The sequence below is a fragment of the Lepisma saccharinum genome, chromosome 1, assembly GCF_977018435.1.
Source record: "Lepisma saccharinum chromosome 1, izLepSacc3.1, whole genome shotgun sequence".
In the NCBI taxonomy this organism is placed as follows: Eukaryota; Metazoa; Arthropoda; class Insecta; order Zygentoma; family Lepismatidae; genus Lepisma; species Lepisma saccharinum.
This window is the reverse complement of record NC_139229.1, coordinates 178,442,216-178,455,742: the sequence shown is the minus strand read 5'-3', so window position 1 is coordinate 178,455,742 and position 13,527 is coordinate 178,442,216. Positions and strand designations below refer to the sequence as shown.

The window sequence follows — 13,527 nt, the reverse complement described above, 5'->3', positions numbered from 1 at the left end:
ACGACTCCAATTTTATGGGAATGTTATTAATGTTAAACATAACTTCGCTGTACATACCTTACCATCCGGCTCTACAGCCCCTGGTGGGCCCTGGCCTCTTCCACGACGTGCCACCAGTCTTCTCTATTTTGTATTCTTCTCCCACATTCTCTTATTTCCATCTTCGTCAGGTCCTTGATGACTTCATCCTCCACCTTAATTTTTGTTTCCCTCTTCTCATCTTTGAATACATTCTTTCTCTCATTATTTTCTTTGGCAATCTTTCCTCTCCCATTATTGCGACGTGCCCCATCCATCTGATTCTTTGTGATTTTATGAATATAACTGTATCTTGTCCATCTAGAATTCCTTTAATTTCTCCATTATTTATGATTCTCCACTAATCATTCGTCCTTACAAATTATTTTGTTATTTTTTACTATGTCTGCTATTTCCTGCATTCTTCCTGAAATCTTCAAGGATCTTACGTTCCATGTTGCTATAGGAAAGTCTTTTTCCTTTTTCTTTGGCAATGCCGTTCAACTCCAAGTTCATCACCTATCGGGATGGGAGGGGGTGAGGAGGTGAAAAATAAAATGTCAAAAATGACCTAGATTAGTGTCAAATCCATAGTTTTCGGAGTCGCTAAGCTAATTGGTTGCATTCACGACGACGAAATTTGAAGCACATATGACTTACAATCTGGAAAGAAATAATGTGGGGTAAGACACCCCTGGCACCCCTAGGGGTGGGGGTGGGAAGGGGTGACGTAAAAAATTAAAAAGACCGATATTAGTGTGGAATCCATAGTTTTCTGGGTCGCTAAGATGAATAGTGACATTCCCAATGCCGTTCAACTCCCAGACACCCTTGGTACCCCTAGGGGTGGGGATGGGAAGGGGGTGACATGCAAAAATAATCGAAAACGACCGATATTAATGTGGAATCCATAGTTTTTGGGGTTGCTAAGATGAATAGTGACACTCCCAATGCCGTTCAACTCCAAGACACCCCTGGCACCCCTAGGGGTGGGGGTAGGAATGCGGTGACATGTAAAACGACCGATATTAGTGTGGAATCCATAGTTTTCGGGGTCGCTATGATGAATTGTGAAACTCCCAATGCCGTTCAACTCCCAGTACATCCATCACCTATCGGGAGGGGTGAAAAGGAAAATGTAAAAAATGACCTACATCAGTGTCGAATCCATAGTTTTCGGAGTCGCTAAATTCTTTGGTGTACCCACCCTTGAGCAAGCAACACTATAGTTAGAATTCATTATTTTCCTGTCTAATAGAAGATTAAGATAAATAAATACCCGGGCAACACCGGGTAATCAGCTAGTTAATAAATAAATATAGGAAGTACAACCCAAAAAGATAAACATTTTTACATCATTATTTTACATATATGGAAGAAGGATGTTTAAAAATTTGAAAGTGTAAAAAAGAAAAGTTCTCTGTAGTTTTTGTCACAAGATGGTCGTCACCCTACCCACACACGCACAAACGCATTACATAAACACATACACACACACACACTCATAAAATTCAGTTTCTACTAAAGATTAAATCAACCAGTTTCTAGGATGGACAATGCAGCAAGTGGTCGGTTACCTCTGTCGTGGTAGCAGTGATGGTCGTCCGGGTCATAGTGGTATTCTTCCTGGCACACGCATATGTTGCCCTCGCAGATAGCGCCTTCTCCAAGTTTTCCCTCGGTGCACTGGATTGACACAGAACACGTGTTTTGGAAGTCTACAACTAGAAACAAAGAAAAGCATACTTCACTATGAAAAGCAGAAGTGTTTGCAAAATATGCTCCTGAACAGTATCTAATCTGAACCTTCAAATTTACCTTGTGAATGACATATAGCAACAGCAGTTCATTTGAAATAATATTCACAAATAGACAGCATGTAGAACAGTTTCGTATTGCATGTATTTTTCTAATTTTACGACGCTTTTCTACTTCTTTAGGCTAATCGCGGCAATGAAGATGAATGATGATTTAGATGACAGAGTAAGGGACATTAATGAAGGAACACCCATGCCCACGCCAGGACTCGAACTTGAGACCGATGAGCAGTAAGGGGACACCAGAACAAAATGATCCCTCTAAGGCAGTGGTTCCCAAAGCGTGCGCCAATATTTTAACTGCAATGACTGTTAAGTGTTATGAATATGAATTTAATTGGATATGATTGTTCCAAATATGTGCTTATTTAGCACTTCTTATGTGTAAAATGTTTCTGAATTTAAAATGTGTGTTTATTTTTTAACTTACGGCAAACAACCGAACCATACTAACTGAGCGTTGTAAGTGTTAGATAAGCCTACATTCTGACTTGGGCTCCGCGGAAAAATCTTCAAACACTAAGGGCGCCGTAAAAAGAAAAAGTTTGGAAACCCCTGATCGAAGGTATATTAAATTGAAACATGGTAAGTGATATTTTGGTTATTTTTGAGTTACAAAGTAAAATGTGCCATCCTTCATTTTTCGAGTGAAATTGCCATGTCATACAATTTGCATTGGACTCAGTGAAGCCTTCTGAAATTGGTAAACACAACACGAAAACAATTTATCTACAGTATAGCTTCTAATTACCTTTTTTCTTAATGAGCTCAGAAATAACTAAAATGGTACTTACCATGCTTTACACCAATTCCCTTCAAATCATATTTCGCATGAACATTGCAATACAACTACAAATACTATTACACACATCTTAAGTATTATTGAGAATTGATCTGGAAATTGTAAATAACAAATGTAGCACAGAGTAAAGGCAAACATGAGATAATGTAAACGATCATTTATTTTTAGCTTAGCCCATTCACGGGCCTAACTCATAGGTGCTGCAAGGCGGATCTGAAGTCTAAGGGCCTAACTAAGGGGTACGAAAAAGAGAACAAATTATTCTCGTGTTTCTCATGTACACTCACCTGAATTAGTACTCCGGCAGTTTGTTTCTTTATACAACATATTTGCAGAAGATACAATTCAATTTACAGGTGTATCAATATACGCTGTATAAAACACACCTTGTTAATAACTTCGTTGACCCTGTACAAGGCACGTACTGATAGGGTGCGTTCCGAAAGTCATAACGAAACGAACGAATCGAACGAAAGTAATTGGACTCGTGAACCTGGTGAAACCAGTTATTTTACAGACTTATGGGACGCTCTAGACGAAAGCGCAGGCGCAGCGTTTTGTTTATAAAAATTTTCCGCATGGCGTCCAGCGGAAGGCATTTCCATCTGTCAGAAATAAACTCTACTGCGGATACTGTTAATAATTTTAATCGCATTGTAAGAACAGTTGAGGCACACTCATCTTGTGCGTGTTGCTTCATATCGCTCTCTGTTAAAATTATAATACATTTTCTGAACTAGTGCAGTTTGAAGCCTTCATGCACCCGCGCTGTCTGCAGGCAGCAGACGTTTCTCACTGAACAAACCAGCTTCCTAGCTCGTGCGTTTGGTGAATCTCGTTCTTGCACGAGACGCACGGAATGCGACTTTTGGGACAGCATAATGAACCTCACGAAACGCACGGACGCACTTATGGAACGGCCAGTTGCCATAACTCGTTTAACGCGTTAAACTCCTGCGACTTTCGGAACGGGCCCATAGTCGTGAGCCTTGTTCGATTACTCTCAGGCCTTGACCATTCGGTTCAAACCATACGTATGGCAGGTACAGCCATCTCCACTGCATGAACCACATGCTGGCGCATGCGCACTTTTGCTGTCAGTGCTGTCAGTAAGGGGAAAATGGTGTCCACCGACAGTTTGTTTCGTCGGCGTGCTGTCTTGGAAATTCTTGTTATTGAAAACGTTGGAGCTTCAGAAATTCATTAGTTTACAGAACTTCTATGGAGATGCTTGCATGGATTACAGTACAGTGAAAAAGTGGGTGAAACATTTTATAGATGGTAACACAGACCAGACATTGTTGATAAGCAGACCGAAAACAGCTTCCACGCTCAACAACGCGGACCGGATTGACAAGCTTATCCAATGTGACAGGAGGATAACTGTACGAGAAATGCACATTATCTGAACATTGGACACAGTGCTATGCAGAACATCACAAAGACCCTTGTTTATCACCAGCACAATGTCATTTTGCAACATGACAACGCCCGTCCAAAGTTTCACAACGATGACGAGGTGAAGGATGAGGTTCGCCGCTGGTTACGTCATGCTGAAACGGACTTCTACATTTTGCAGCTGCCGGTACGGTGACGCAAATGTGTTGGTAGATCTGGATGTTATGTGTAAAAGTAACACAAGGTCCAAATTATGTATTGCCATAGGTAGAATAAAAATAGTGGTTTCTGACTTTGAGTAATAGTGTCGGTCATTCCACGTGAAATCACCCAATTGAAGGACAAAAAGTTGCTTCATAGTTATGGATTTGCTTAATTTTTTTAAACTCATAGATACTTGGTCTAATATAACAAATATGTAATATTAGACTTGTCCAACAAATATGTCGAAATTTATGAACTTTTGAAAATTTGAAGATTTTCAGAAATTGGGTGGACGAACGAACGCACCATGTGACACAAAACATGTCATATCTCTGAAACTATGTGGAGTATTGTGATAAATATCAAGTGTTTCAGTATAGGGTGTAAGAACCAATTTTTCACTGACATATCTATATTTTTTAAAAAAATGACCCTAAAACACTCACAAATTACCACTAATATGAGTACACATAATATTATCAGAAATGTTGAATAAGTGGGAGAAGCATTATTATGATGTTCATCCACTTTTACTTCACAGAAATTGTACTAAGACCAGATTTTTTGTACAGAATACATATGGGTCAGTCTATACCGAATGTTCCAGCACTGGTTGCTTGACCACTTTTAACATTGTCAATATTTTTGTTGTTCTAACACATATGCAAGGGTAGTTCAAAGCAGGCATTTTGTTTAAAAATGGTGGCCATTTTTTGTTTCATGACTTCGGGTATTTTTGACCTTTGCAGGCAGTTGCGATAATTATGGTAGCTCAGCTAAGAAAACTGATAGAAAGCTGTTGTAAACAACATTGTTTCATTCAAACATTATTTTATGTTCTGTGCCTTTTGGCATGTCTAAAGAAAATGGATGAAATTTAAATCCAAAATTGATGTTCAATTTTGAACAAAAATCAAAGTTTAGGATTTTTTTAGATAGTGCTGCCAACAAAAATACTGGAAATAGTTCATTTGGTTTGTTTGTTCGAGTTGGTGTTTTTTAAGTTCACTTTATGCACAGATAGGCTAATTGGAACTGGATCTACAGTTTAAACTAGCATGCGAACCACTATGCACCTCCACCGGGTATCAAACCCGTTACCACTTGATCACAAGGCTGCAATCTGAAAATGTGGACTTCGAAAAGCTTCCAACCTCCTTTTTCGTTATCCTAATGCAGACAGATTTCAGAAAGCATTGTCCTCGACTAAATAGATAACTAAAACATGGAGCTTTGACTTGTTTTGAACAAGAGTATTTAATGTTCGTTTGGACATAGTACTCAACTTAAAAATAGATTGAAGGACGTGGATAATACTAGTAGGTTTTTATTTTCACATTTTTTGTTCCGAATTTGCTACAGTTTCAGATGAGAAACTTCGCACTGCATGTATTGCCTGTGTAACGAAAACGAATATGATTTATCCTTCCAGTTTCCTCAGGTTTTAAGTTTCAGAAACTCTCTTAAATCACGTCAGCATCTTCCATAAGCGCTTTGGCAAAAATTCTTCTGGTTGCTAACTCTATACTAGGTTACAGTGTTTCTGATCTATGCACTGCCTTCTGTCCTTTCTTACTCTACCCATAATTGTCGCTACAGCAGAAGAATCTTTCTCAAAACTGAAACTTATAAGGAACTAACTCCGGAGTAGTATGACTGAGGTCAGACTTCGCTGAGTCAGTATTCTCAGTGTTGAATCTGAAACGGAATTAAAGATATATTGATGCTAGTGAAGTGATAGCGCTATTCGCAGCCCAGAAAATTCTACGCGAGTACGTAAAGAAGAAGGTACGTGGTTCTTTTTCTTATTTTCAGTACACGAGCGTCCGTGGGATATACATTTTAACCTATGAAAATTCCTAGGTACAGGTTCGACTTGTATAATTATTTAATGTAAGTGTAGTCCCCACCAGCCCTTCAGAATAATGATCTAAATTTCTATGAATAATTTTTTGTTGCTGGTTGTACAGTCACGGACACTTCTGGGTTATAACAATTCCATTAACCTTCAATCGTTACAATCCAGAAGTGTCCATGGAGGTAGATGAACAAAGTTGCTCCTTGCTTATGGGTGCTTGACGATTTTCTTACCCCACTGAGCCCATTGGTTACATATCCGACACATAATCCAACCTTCACTCTGAGCAGAGCGTAAAAAGATGTAACTCAAGTAAATACATTCTGGATTATCATTATTACTACCAGAACTGTCGTCCAGAAACCCATCAGATTTCTTCCCACATATGTTTTTCTCTCTCTATTTTTGCTCTTTCTTTTCCCGCTTTCTTTTTTTCATCCACTAAGATATTTTTGTGTGGATTCCCAGTCAGAACTACAGCAGATCTTGGTCCTTGCATTGTAATTGATCTTAGGTCAGATGGTGATACTGCAACAAATGTCTAACAACATGGAAGGTATTCCACTCGATCCTGGTTTGGAAAAAAAAACATTATCTGGAGGTCATGTTCCACAACAGAAGTTGCAGTTGATGATTCATTGCCAGAGATCCTTCAATGAGACCATAATCTCCCAATTGCTGTTACCACAACACAATTTCACAACAAAATGCCATCTTGAGTGAACGGGAGGAAACATATTAAAGTATCCCTATTGTATGCTTTAAATACTATGTGATTATTTTCAGAGTTACTATTCTCTACATACAAAATTGAAAAACTATCACTTGCCTTTCATCAAGAGGTTTTGCAATAATATTATTTTGCCTCGGGGGCATTTTTCTCTGGTCTCCCCAATTTTTACTACAGTGTAGTTTTCTTTAGCAGAAACTAACTTTTATATCAGCTAGATACATTAAATGATTCATCTGTTGTTGAATTTGAGTAAAATAGGTCCGTTTCTACGTAGATTCCAGACGGAAGTCGATTCTTTTCCTACCTTGCAACAGCTTCAAATTTTGTTAATTATTTGTCTAGTCTACATTTTCGTGGAATAAAAAAGAATCTCGGCTCTTTTATGGCATTACTTGAGCTATAAGATTTAACAAACTGCTTGAAATATAGTGCGTAAGTTTTTAGGTGTAGTACGTCACCAATTTTACGACTTTGTTCCTGGTATAGCATTTGAGCGAAATCTGTCAAAGCGTTTCAAGATGGCGATCGAAAACTTAATTTTCTCTACGTTGTGATCACTGCATATTATTCTGATATTTTCAAATCCCTTAACGGAGATTAAGGAACCAAACTTTCGCCAATTTTCAGGTATAGCTAAGGATATAGTTTGGCAATAAAACTTTGAAATATATTAATACCTGGTTGAGGAGAGATGGGTTGGAAAAGAGGTACGTCACGCATCTTTCGACCACACCATCTGTCGTAAAATTAGCTCTCGTGAGCTGAAAGGGATCTCTCTTAACCTTGTGTGTATAGAGTGAGGAGGAAAAACTAATTTGGACTTGATAACCTTACCAACCTCTTCCCTATGTATACGTCAGTGTCTCCCGTGGCTTGATTACGTGTATATAACGTTGATGTTTGTTAGTCTGTAGCGATATACATACCTTTAAGACAATCAGTTCCATCAGAATTTGAAACCTTTCCGTTCGGGCATGTACAACGATGTAAAGAGCATGTTGCATCCTCTGTTATACATTCCTGTGTTACGTTGCAGACGCCACCTAAACCTGAAATTAAATTTTAAAAGACGATTAGCATACTATTTTTCTTTTTTAATATGCAATTCAGTATTGCTGAATACAAGTTTGAAGTCCTCTAATGATACGTGATCTCACAGTGTTCTAGTATTTGCAGAAAGATAAATCATTCACACCATAAGGTATTTATATCCAAGGTTGTTAAAGGTTCATATTGGGTTCCGTAACAGCAATGGAACCTTTTTTCTCGCACAATTTAAATTCAGTCGAAGTTCCGTATTGTTTCAGTTCAATACGGAACTTGGATCATGTTTAAACTGATTCAAAATAAAACAGTTCCTGAACAGCATTTAAATTGATCCGGAAAAAAGGTTCCTGGACCGTATTTAAATTCATCCGAAAAGAAGGTTCCTGGATCGAATTGAAATACTTTAGAACTAAAAAGGTTCTTTACGGTCCAGAACCCATTTACTTGATTTTCTCTCGTGGACCGGAAATGAATTTATTTAAAATTCCTGGATCTTTAACAACCCTGATTACATCTACGTATAATTGATGACAGGTTGCACAAAGGAACAGTTTGACATTGGACAAAATCCTGACACTACAACTTATAAAGGATATAAATTAGTATTTACAGGACGTAAACATTGCTGTAATGTGTTAGAATGTAGCAAAGCCCTTTAACTGTGACCTTGTTAATATTCTGTGTGATTTGCATACGGGCATCACTACATATGAGTAACTGCGTCGATGATTCATGAGCTAAACGAAATCTGTAGGTAAGGGTGGCTACGTACGAACTATCTTCCAAGAATCTCCATAAGAAAAAATCTGAACGGTGTTTAGTCCGGTGATCAACGTGGATCCAGAGAAAAAAGTATTAAGGTTTCTGATAGACGCATGATAAGATGATGAAGAATTTGTATTTTGTAGCATATTATTGATTGGTTGTTATAGTAACCGTGTGTAAGATGTACGTGAATGGCTTCCAGGCATTAAAGTTATGTTCTTTAATTTGAACCTACGTGTTTTGTATACCTTGTGTAAGTATAGATAAGAAATCACACACAACACAAGACTTACAGTTTCTTGTCACTTATTTGTGGTAAAGACGGGTTACTCATCCTGCTGAATGTCGTTTGCAGTTGTACTAGGTGTCCCGATTAATAGCAGCCCGGCTGAGAAATATTTGTCTATGAGGCAAATGACGGCTATATTGCACCAGAAAAATGGAATAGTCCATTGTAACGTGAACCGTGGTAGGTACTCAAGGTCATCTGTACACGCACTTCATTTCTTTTCATGATCCTTGGCATGTAACAGACCGTGCTACTTTTAACCAGGACACCCTGAATTTGTCATATTGTAGAATGAGGAATTGTTGGAGCCCCAGATGAAAGAATGGGCTGTACACCTTGTCAAGTGGGCCTCAAAACACATTTCCCTTGGGTTCCCATGTTCCAGTAAGGTACACGACTTTTTCAAAATAGTGAAATAGCTTTTACAGAAAAACAGTTTTTTCGCTCTTGCATATTTCTACTTTTCATTGTTGATATATTAGAAATAAAGGTAAATATATACCCTGCGCATTGCCCGTACCATGAAGGCACGTAGGAGGGTATTTGCGAGACCAATATTTTTTTTTCGATCTCGGCCATACTGAAGCCTATGTGATCAGCATCACGCTTCTACCACCTTTACCCGTTCCAACCCAGATGATTGCCTCCCAAGTACCTATTGATTAAAGCCTTGATGAGCCTCTGAGTCCCTTTATGAGTCCGAATCCTATTCCTCCTCCGGGAATCGAACCCTCATAATCTGATGGTAGTCATACGCCCTATCGATGGGATAACAGCGATTTTCGTAGTGGGTGCTTTTGCTTCAAAATATGTGTCACAAGAACCCAACTACCTTCCCTTGACGTTACTTCTTCAAAACAAATTACTGTTCCGATCATTTCAGGTTGATGCATCTCTATGTACACACGCGGTACACTCAATTTTGTGTGTGGTATTCACAGCTAGAAGTTTGTAAAACGTTTTATCGGTACAGTTTAGTCTCAAAGAAAGTACTTTGAACATCTATTTTACGTCGCTTTTCTGCCACTTTTGACTAATCACGATGATAGGATGACATGATGTTTAGATGAAAGTGATGAAAGACGATTATAACGTACACCCATGAACAGGCAGAGACTCTTAGCCGGCCCCCTTGGCGGAGTGGTTAGCACATCGCGTTACGAAGCCAGGGGTACCGGGTTCGAATCCCGGCCTGGCCATGGATGTTTGCGAGTGTTAATTCATCAATTTCATCATATTATCCCTCATCTTCGCAAATTATCCAAAAGTGGCACAAAAAGCAATGTAAAGCAAAGCAAATCAGGCCGGGACTCGAACCTGAGAACTTCGGTGGGGAGATCGAAAGTCGACCACTTAGCGCGCTCGGCCACCAAGGCGACCTAAAGAAAGTAAAATAGGCCTTACATAAACAATAACATTGAAAACAATAACTTACCTTTCAACTGATAGCATTTGTCGTTTATGTTAGCCCACCCAGTTGGACATTGGCAAAAATTATCAACGCAAACCATGTTTTTATCATAACCTTCATTACATTGTTGGTCTTCTATGCATGAGCTTTTTTCCCCTTTCCTTGCAACTGAAAAAAACATGAAATGGATTCAATAATTACATATAAAATACAAGGGTAGACAAGTTTCTGAAAGAAATCAATTCTGCCACAAAAATTGTTATATTCATAGTTCATATTTTATATTTACCCTGTAGATTTACTTTTCGGCAATAAAAAAAGTGTAAACTGTGGACAGGAAACGTGAATGATGATAAATTTTAAAACGTTGAAATAGTAAAAAAAATTGCGAACATTGTTCCACTCATAATATATATTGCTTATAGTGAATGCAATTTCCTCCGTTTGTTTCATACTCATCCTATTTGTAAAATATTGCTGTGTCCTGTCCACCAAATAATAAATGATAATCTATTGTTTTTTTTAATTGCTACAAACGTAAAAGAGAAGTAACAAAAATGTGAAATCTGAAAATAAAGACGTGATTTTTTAATTTGAACTTTTAAGAAAATAATTGGGTCAATCATTGCACATATGTCATTCGTAACAAATTACCTAAGGATACTATAATCTTACCTTGATAGCACTGATCTCTTATTCTGATGTAGCCAATATCACATTTGCAGCTGTTGTCTTCGCAAACAGCATGATGCTCCCCGCAATCGCTGTTGCTGATGCATGCTCTCGCAAAAGCTGGAGGAAAAGTTACAAATGATATAATAATAATCACTCATATTTTCATACTAGAGAAAGCTACATTGTATTACAGATTTTCATTTCTCAGTTATGTAGTCAACATAAAAATTCCATAATATATTCTTGACGTTGCATGTACAAGGGAATCGCGATAGGTAAGAACCAATACTATTATACAGGGTGATCCAAAAAGGACTTTACAACTTTGTAAGTGTCCTAAAAAGTTTATTCGGAAACGTTACACAACTGGTTGAGCCACCGAAAGAGCTTATTTTTAGCTAAACATTCACGTATTTCCTTACAAAATGGCACCACAACCAGTTCTGTAACTTTTCCGAATAAATTGTTACACACTTACAAAGTTGTAAAGTCCTTTTTGGATCACCATGTATGGAACGAAAATGCGAGAGTTTATTGCATTGTGTGCTGGGTGGTGATAGGTGTCATGCATGACCCTCATACTTTACTCTCTCATCGGAAGTCACTAGTCTATATTTTGACTTGCTTTGATTGCCAAACATTCTAAACATCGTTTCTAAGATCGTATGTATCGCAGTTTCCCCTTTATATACACTATGAATCTTCTATAAACTCTCTGTCGGACACATAGTTAAGGCTTATCATATTTTTTACTACCTCGTAAAGTACATCCTTCCTTTTCCTTACCCTCTAAAATTAACTCAATCTTGGAATAACATACTACTTATCTGCTTATGAAATAGTTAATCCACCAAGTGATAAATAGGAGAGCAACCTGTGGTCGAGCCAAACCCGCTCAAGTAGGTGACAACGATATTATTATTCATCGTTCATCCTCATCGTCGCGATTAGCAGAGACAGAAATGTAGAAGAGCGACGTGAAATTTAAATTTATCTTGGTGACGCACGGAGAAATAAACTTATGGTCTCCCCACCGAAGGTTGAGGTTCGCATCCCGGATTGGACGTGTGTGTGTTCCTTTCTTAGTGTCCCTTCATCAGTTTCATTTCATTATTATATTTTATATTCGTCGTTGCGATTAGCCGAAAGTGGCAGGAAAGCAAAAAAAAAACATGCATACACCCGCATCCCACCACAAACTTTATTGAGCATTTACTGTTCCACCTAGCCCCGATGAATTTCAATTTTCGCCTTCTGTTATAATTTCAATATCGTATTCAGTACAACTTTATCTGTTTGAACTTGTTAATTGAATTGCTATTTCTTGAAAGTCTATTGTAAGAACATTCAGAAACTATTCATCAACATAGTTTTCATTTGTAAAGATGAATGTCGAATGCACTAGATTTTCTATGTGTTTCGTTGCATTAAGTTTATTCATATGTACAGTATTTGTATTGCATTTAATTAGCCAAGAAAAACGTTGTATTTCTTAATGATGTTCTGCGTACATGCCGTAAATTTTACATTTCCTTTTGTTTGTTTCTAAGTCCACGTTATGCTGAGATAAGCTAATCAAGACTGGACCTAGAATTTAAAGTGGAGTCCCAACCAGTGGGCAATGTGCCTCCACATGGAATCCAACCCAGAGCCCCCTTAATTGCAAGGAGAATGTTTGTTGTCATGTACAGTGAAGCATTTGGTTGTCGTGTACGCTTCCCAGAACAATCAGGCAGAGAGTTAAGCTTAACGCCCACTGAGACGCGGCAACAGCAAGCAACAGAACTTCTGTTGTCTGCTTCTATTGAAATCAAATGGTACAACGCTCACTACAGGGAAACGTGCGGAATCGAAGCGGGAATTTCCGTGCCAGAAGTCTGCAGGTTATCTTAACGGTTGTCGCCCACTGAGAAACGATCTATTGCGTTCAGTTGCAGAGTTTCTCCGCGTTCTTTAGACAAATCTAGTAGCCTTAAAAAAAAAAAAAACCACTTACATTGTGCCACGGGATTCACAACAGGCAGGCAATAGTTGTTGCGGATTTCAGTTCCGTTGGGGCAGCTGCACCTTCCATCGACGCAGCCGGTATTGTTTCCCACCGTCAGGCAGTCAGAGTCAGCATAACAGGCAGGCATTTCTGCAAAGAACAATACAAGCGATTAGTCTAGCTCTTAACATGCTTTTGTCCAGTAAAGAAGTACTGAGTCAAAAGGAAAAAGAAGCAATGAAGTCGGATAGAAAACAAAAAAAAAATGGAGACAACAAGAACTATATCTTACATTTATATATGCTAATATTGTCATAAATTATTGCTGTTCTGTACATTTTTAAACCCAATTACTTCTACACAATGAATTACATTGCAAATGAGGATGTCTCTGAGGTAGATGGATTTAGAACCAGAGTTTGCCACCAATCAGGGCCGGACTGAGGGAAAAATTTAATCAAGATGCTTTTGTTAATTTGACCCATATTAGAATAAAACAATGACAAAGAAATCCATTTCTTAC

The 13,527-nt window shown here is 38.2% G+C and overlaps 1 protein-coding gene across 1 annotated transcript in view; it reads right to left on the bottom strand.

Moving 5' to 3' along the window:
* The window catches only part of LOC145990353 (prion-like-(Q/N-rich) domain-bearing protein 25), a 41,414-nt gene that overhangs the window by 11,485 nt on the left and 16,402 nt on the right, over positions 1-13,527 (bottom strand). The window contains exons 2-6 of the mRNA XM_083126054.1: positions 13,014-13,154; positions 11,018-11,134; positions 10,367-10,510; positions 7,757-7,879; positions 1,596-1,742 (exon numbers count right to left, since the gene is read on the bottom strand). Coding sequence (XP_082982180.1) covers positions 1,596-1,742; positions 7,757-7,879; positions 10,367-10,510; positions 11,018-11,134; positions 13,014-13,154 — 672 coding nt within the window. The remainder of the gene's footprint in view (positions 1-1,595; positions 1,743-7,756; positions 7,880-10,366; positions 10,511-11,017; positions 11,135-13,013; positions 13,155-13,527) is intronic.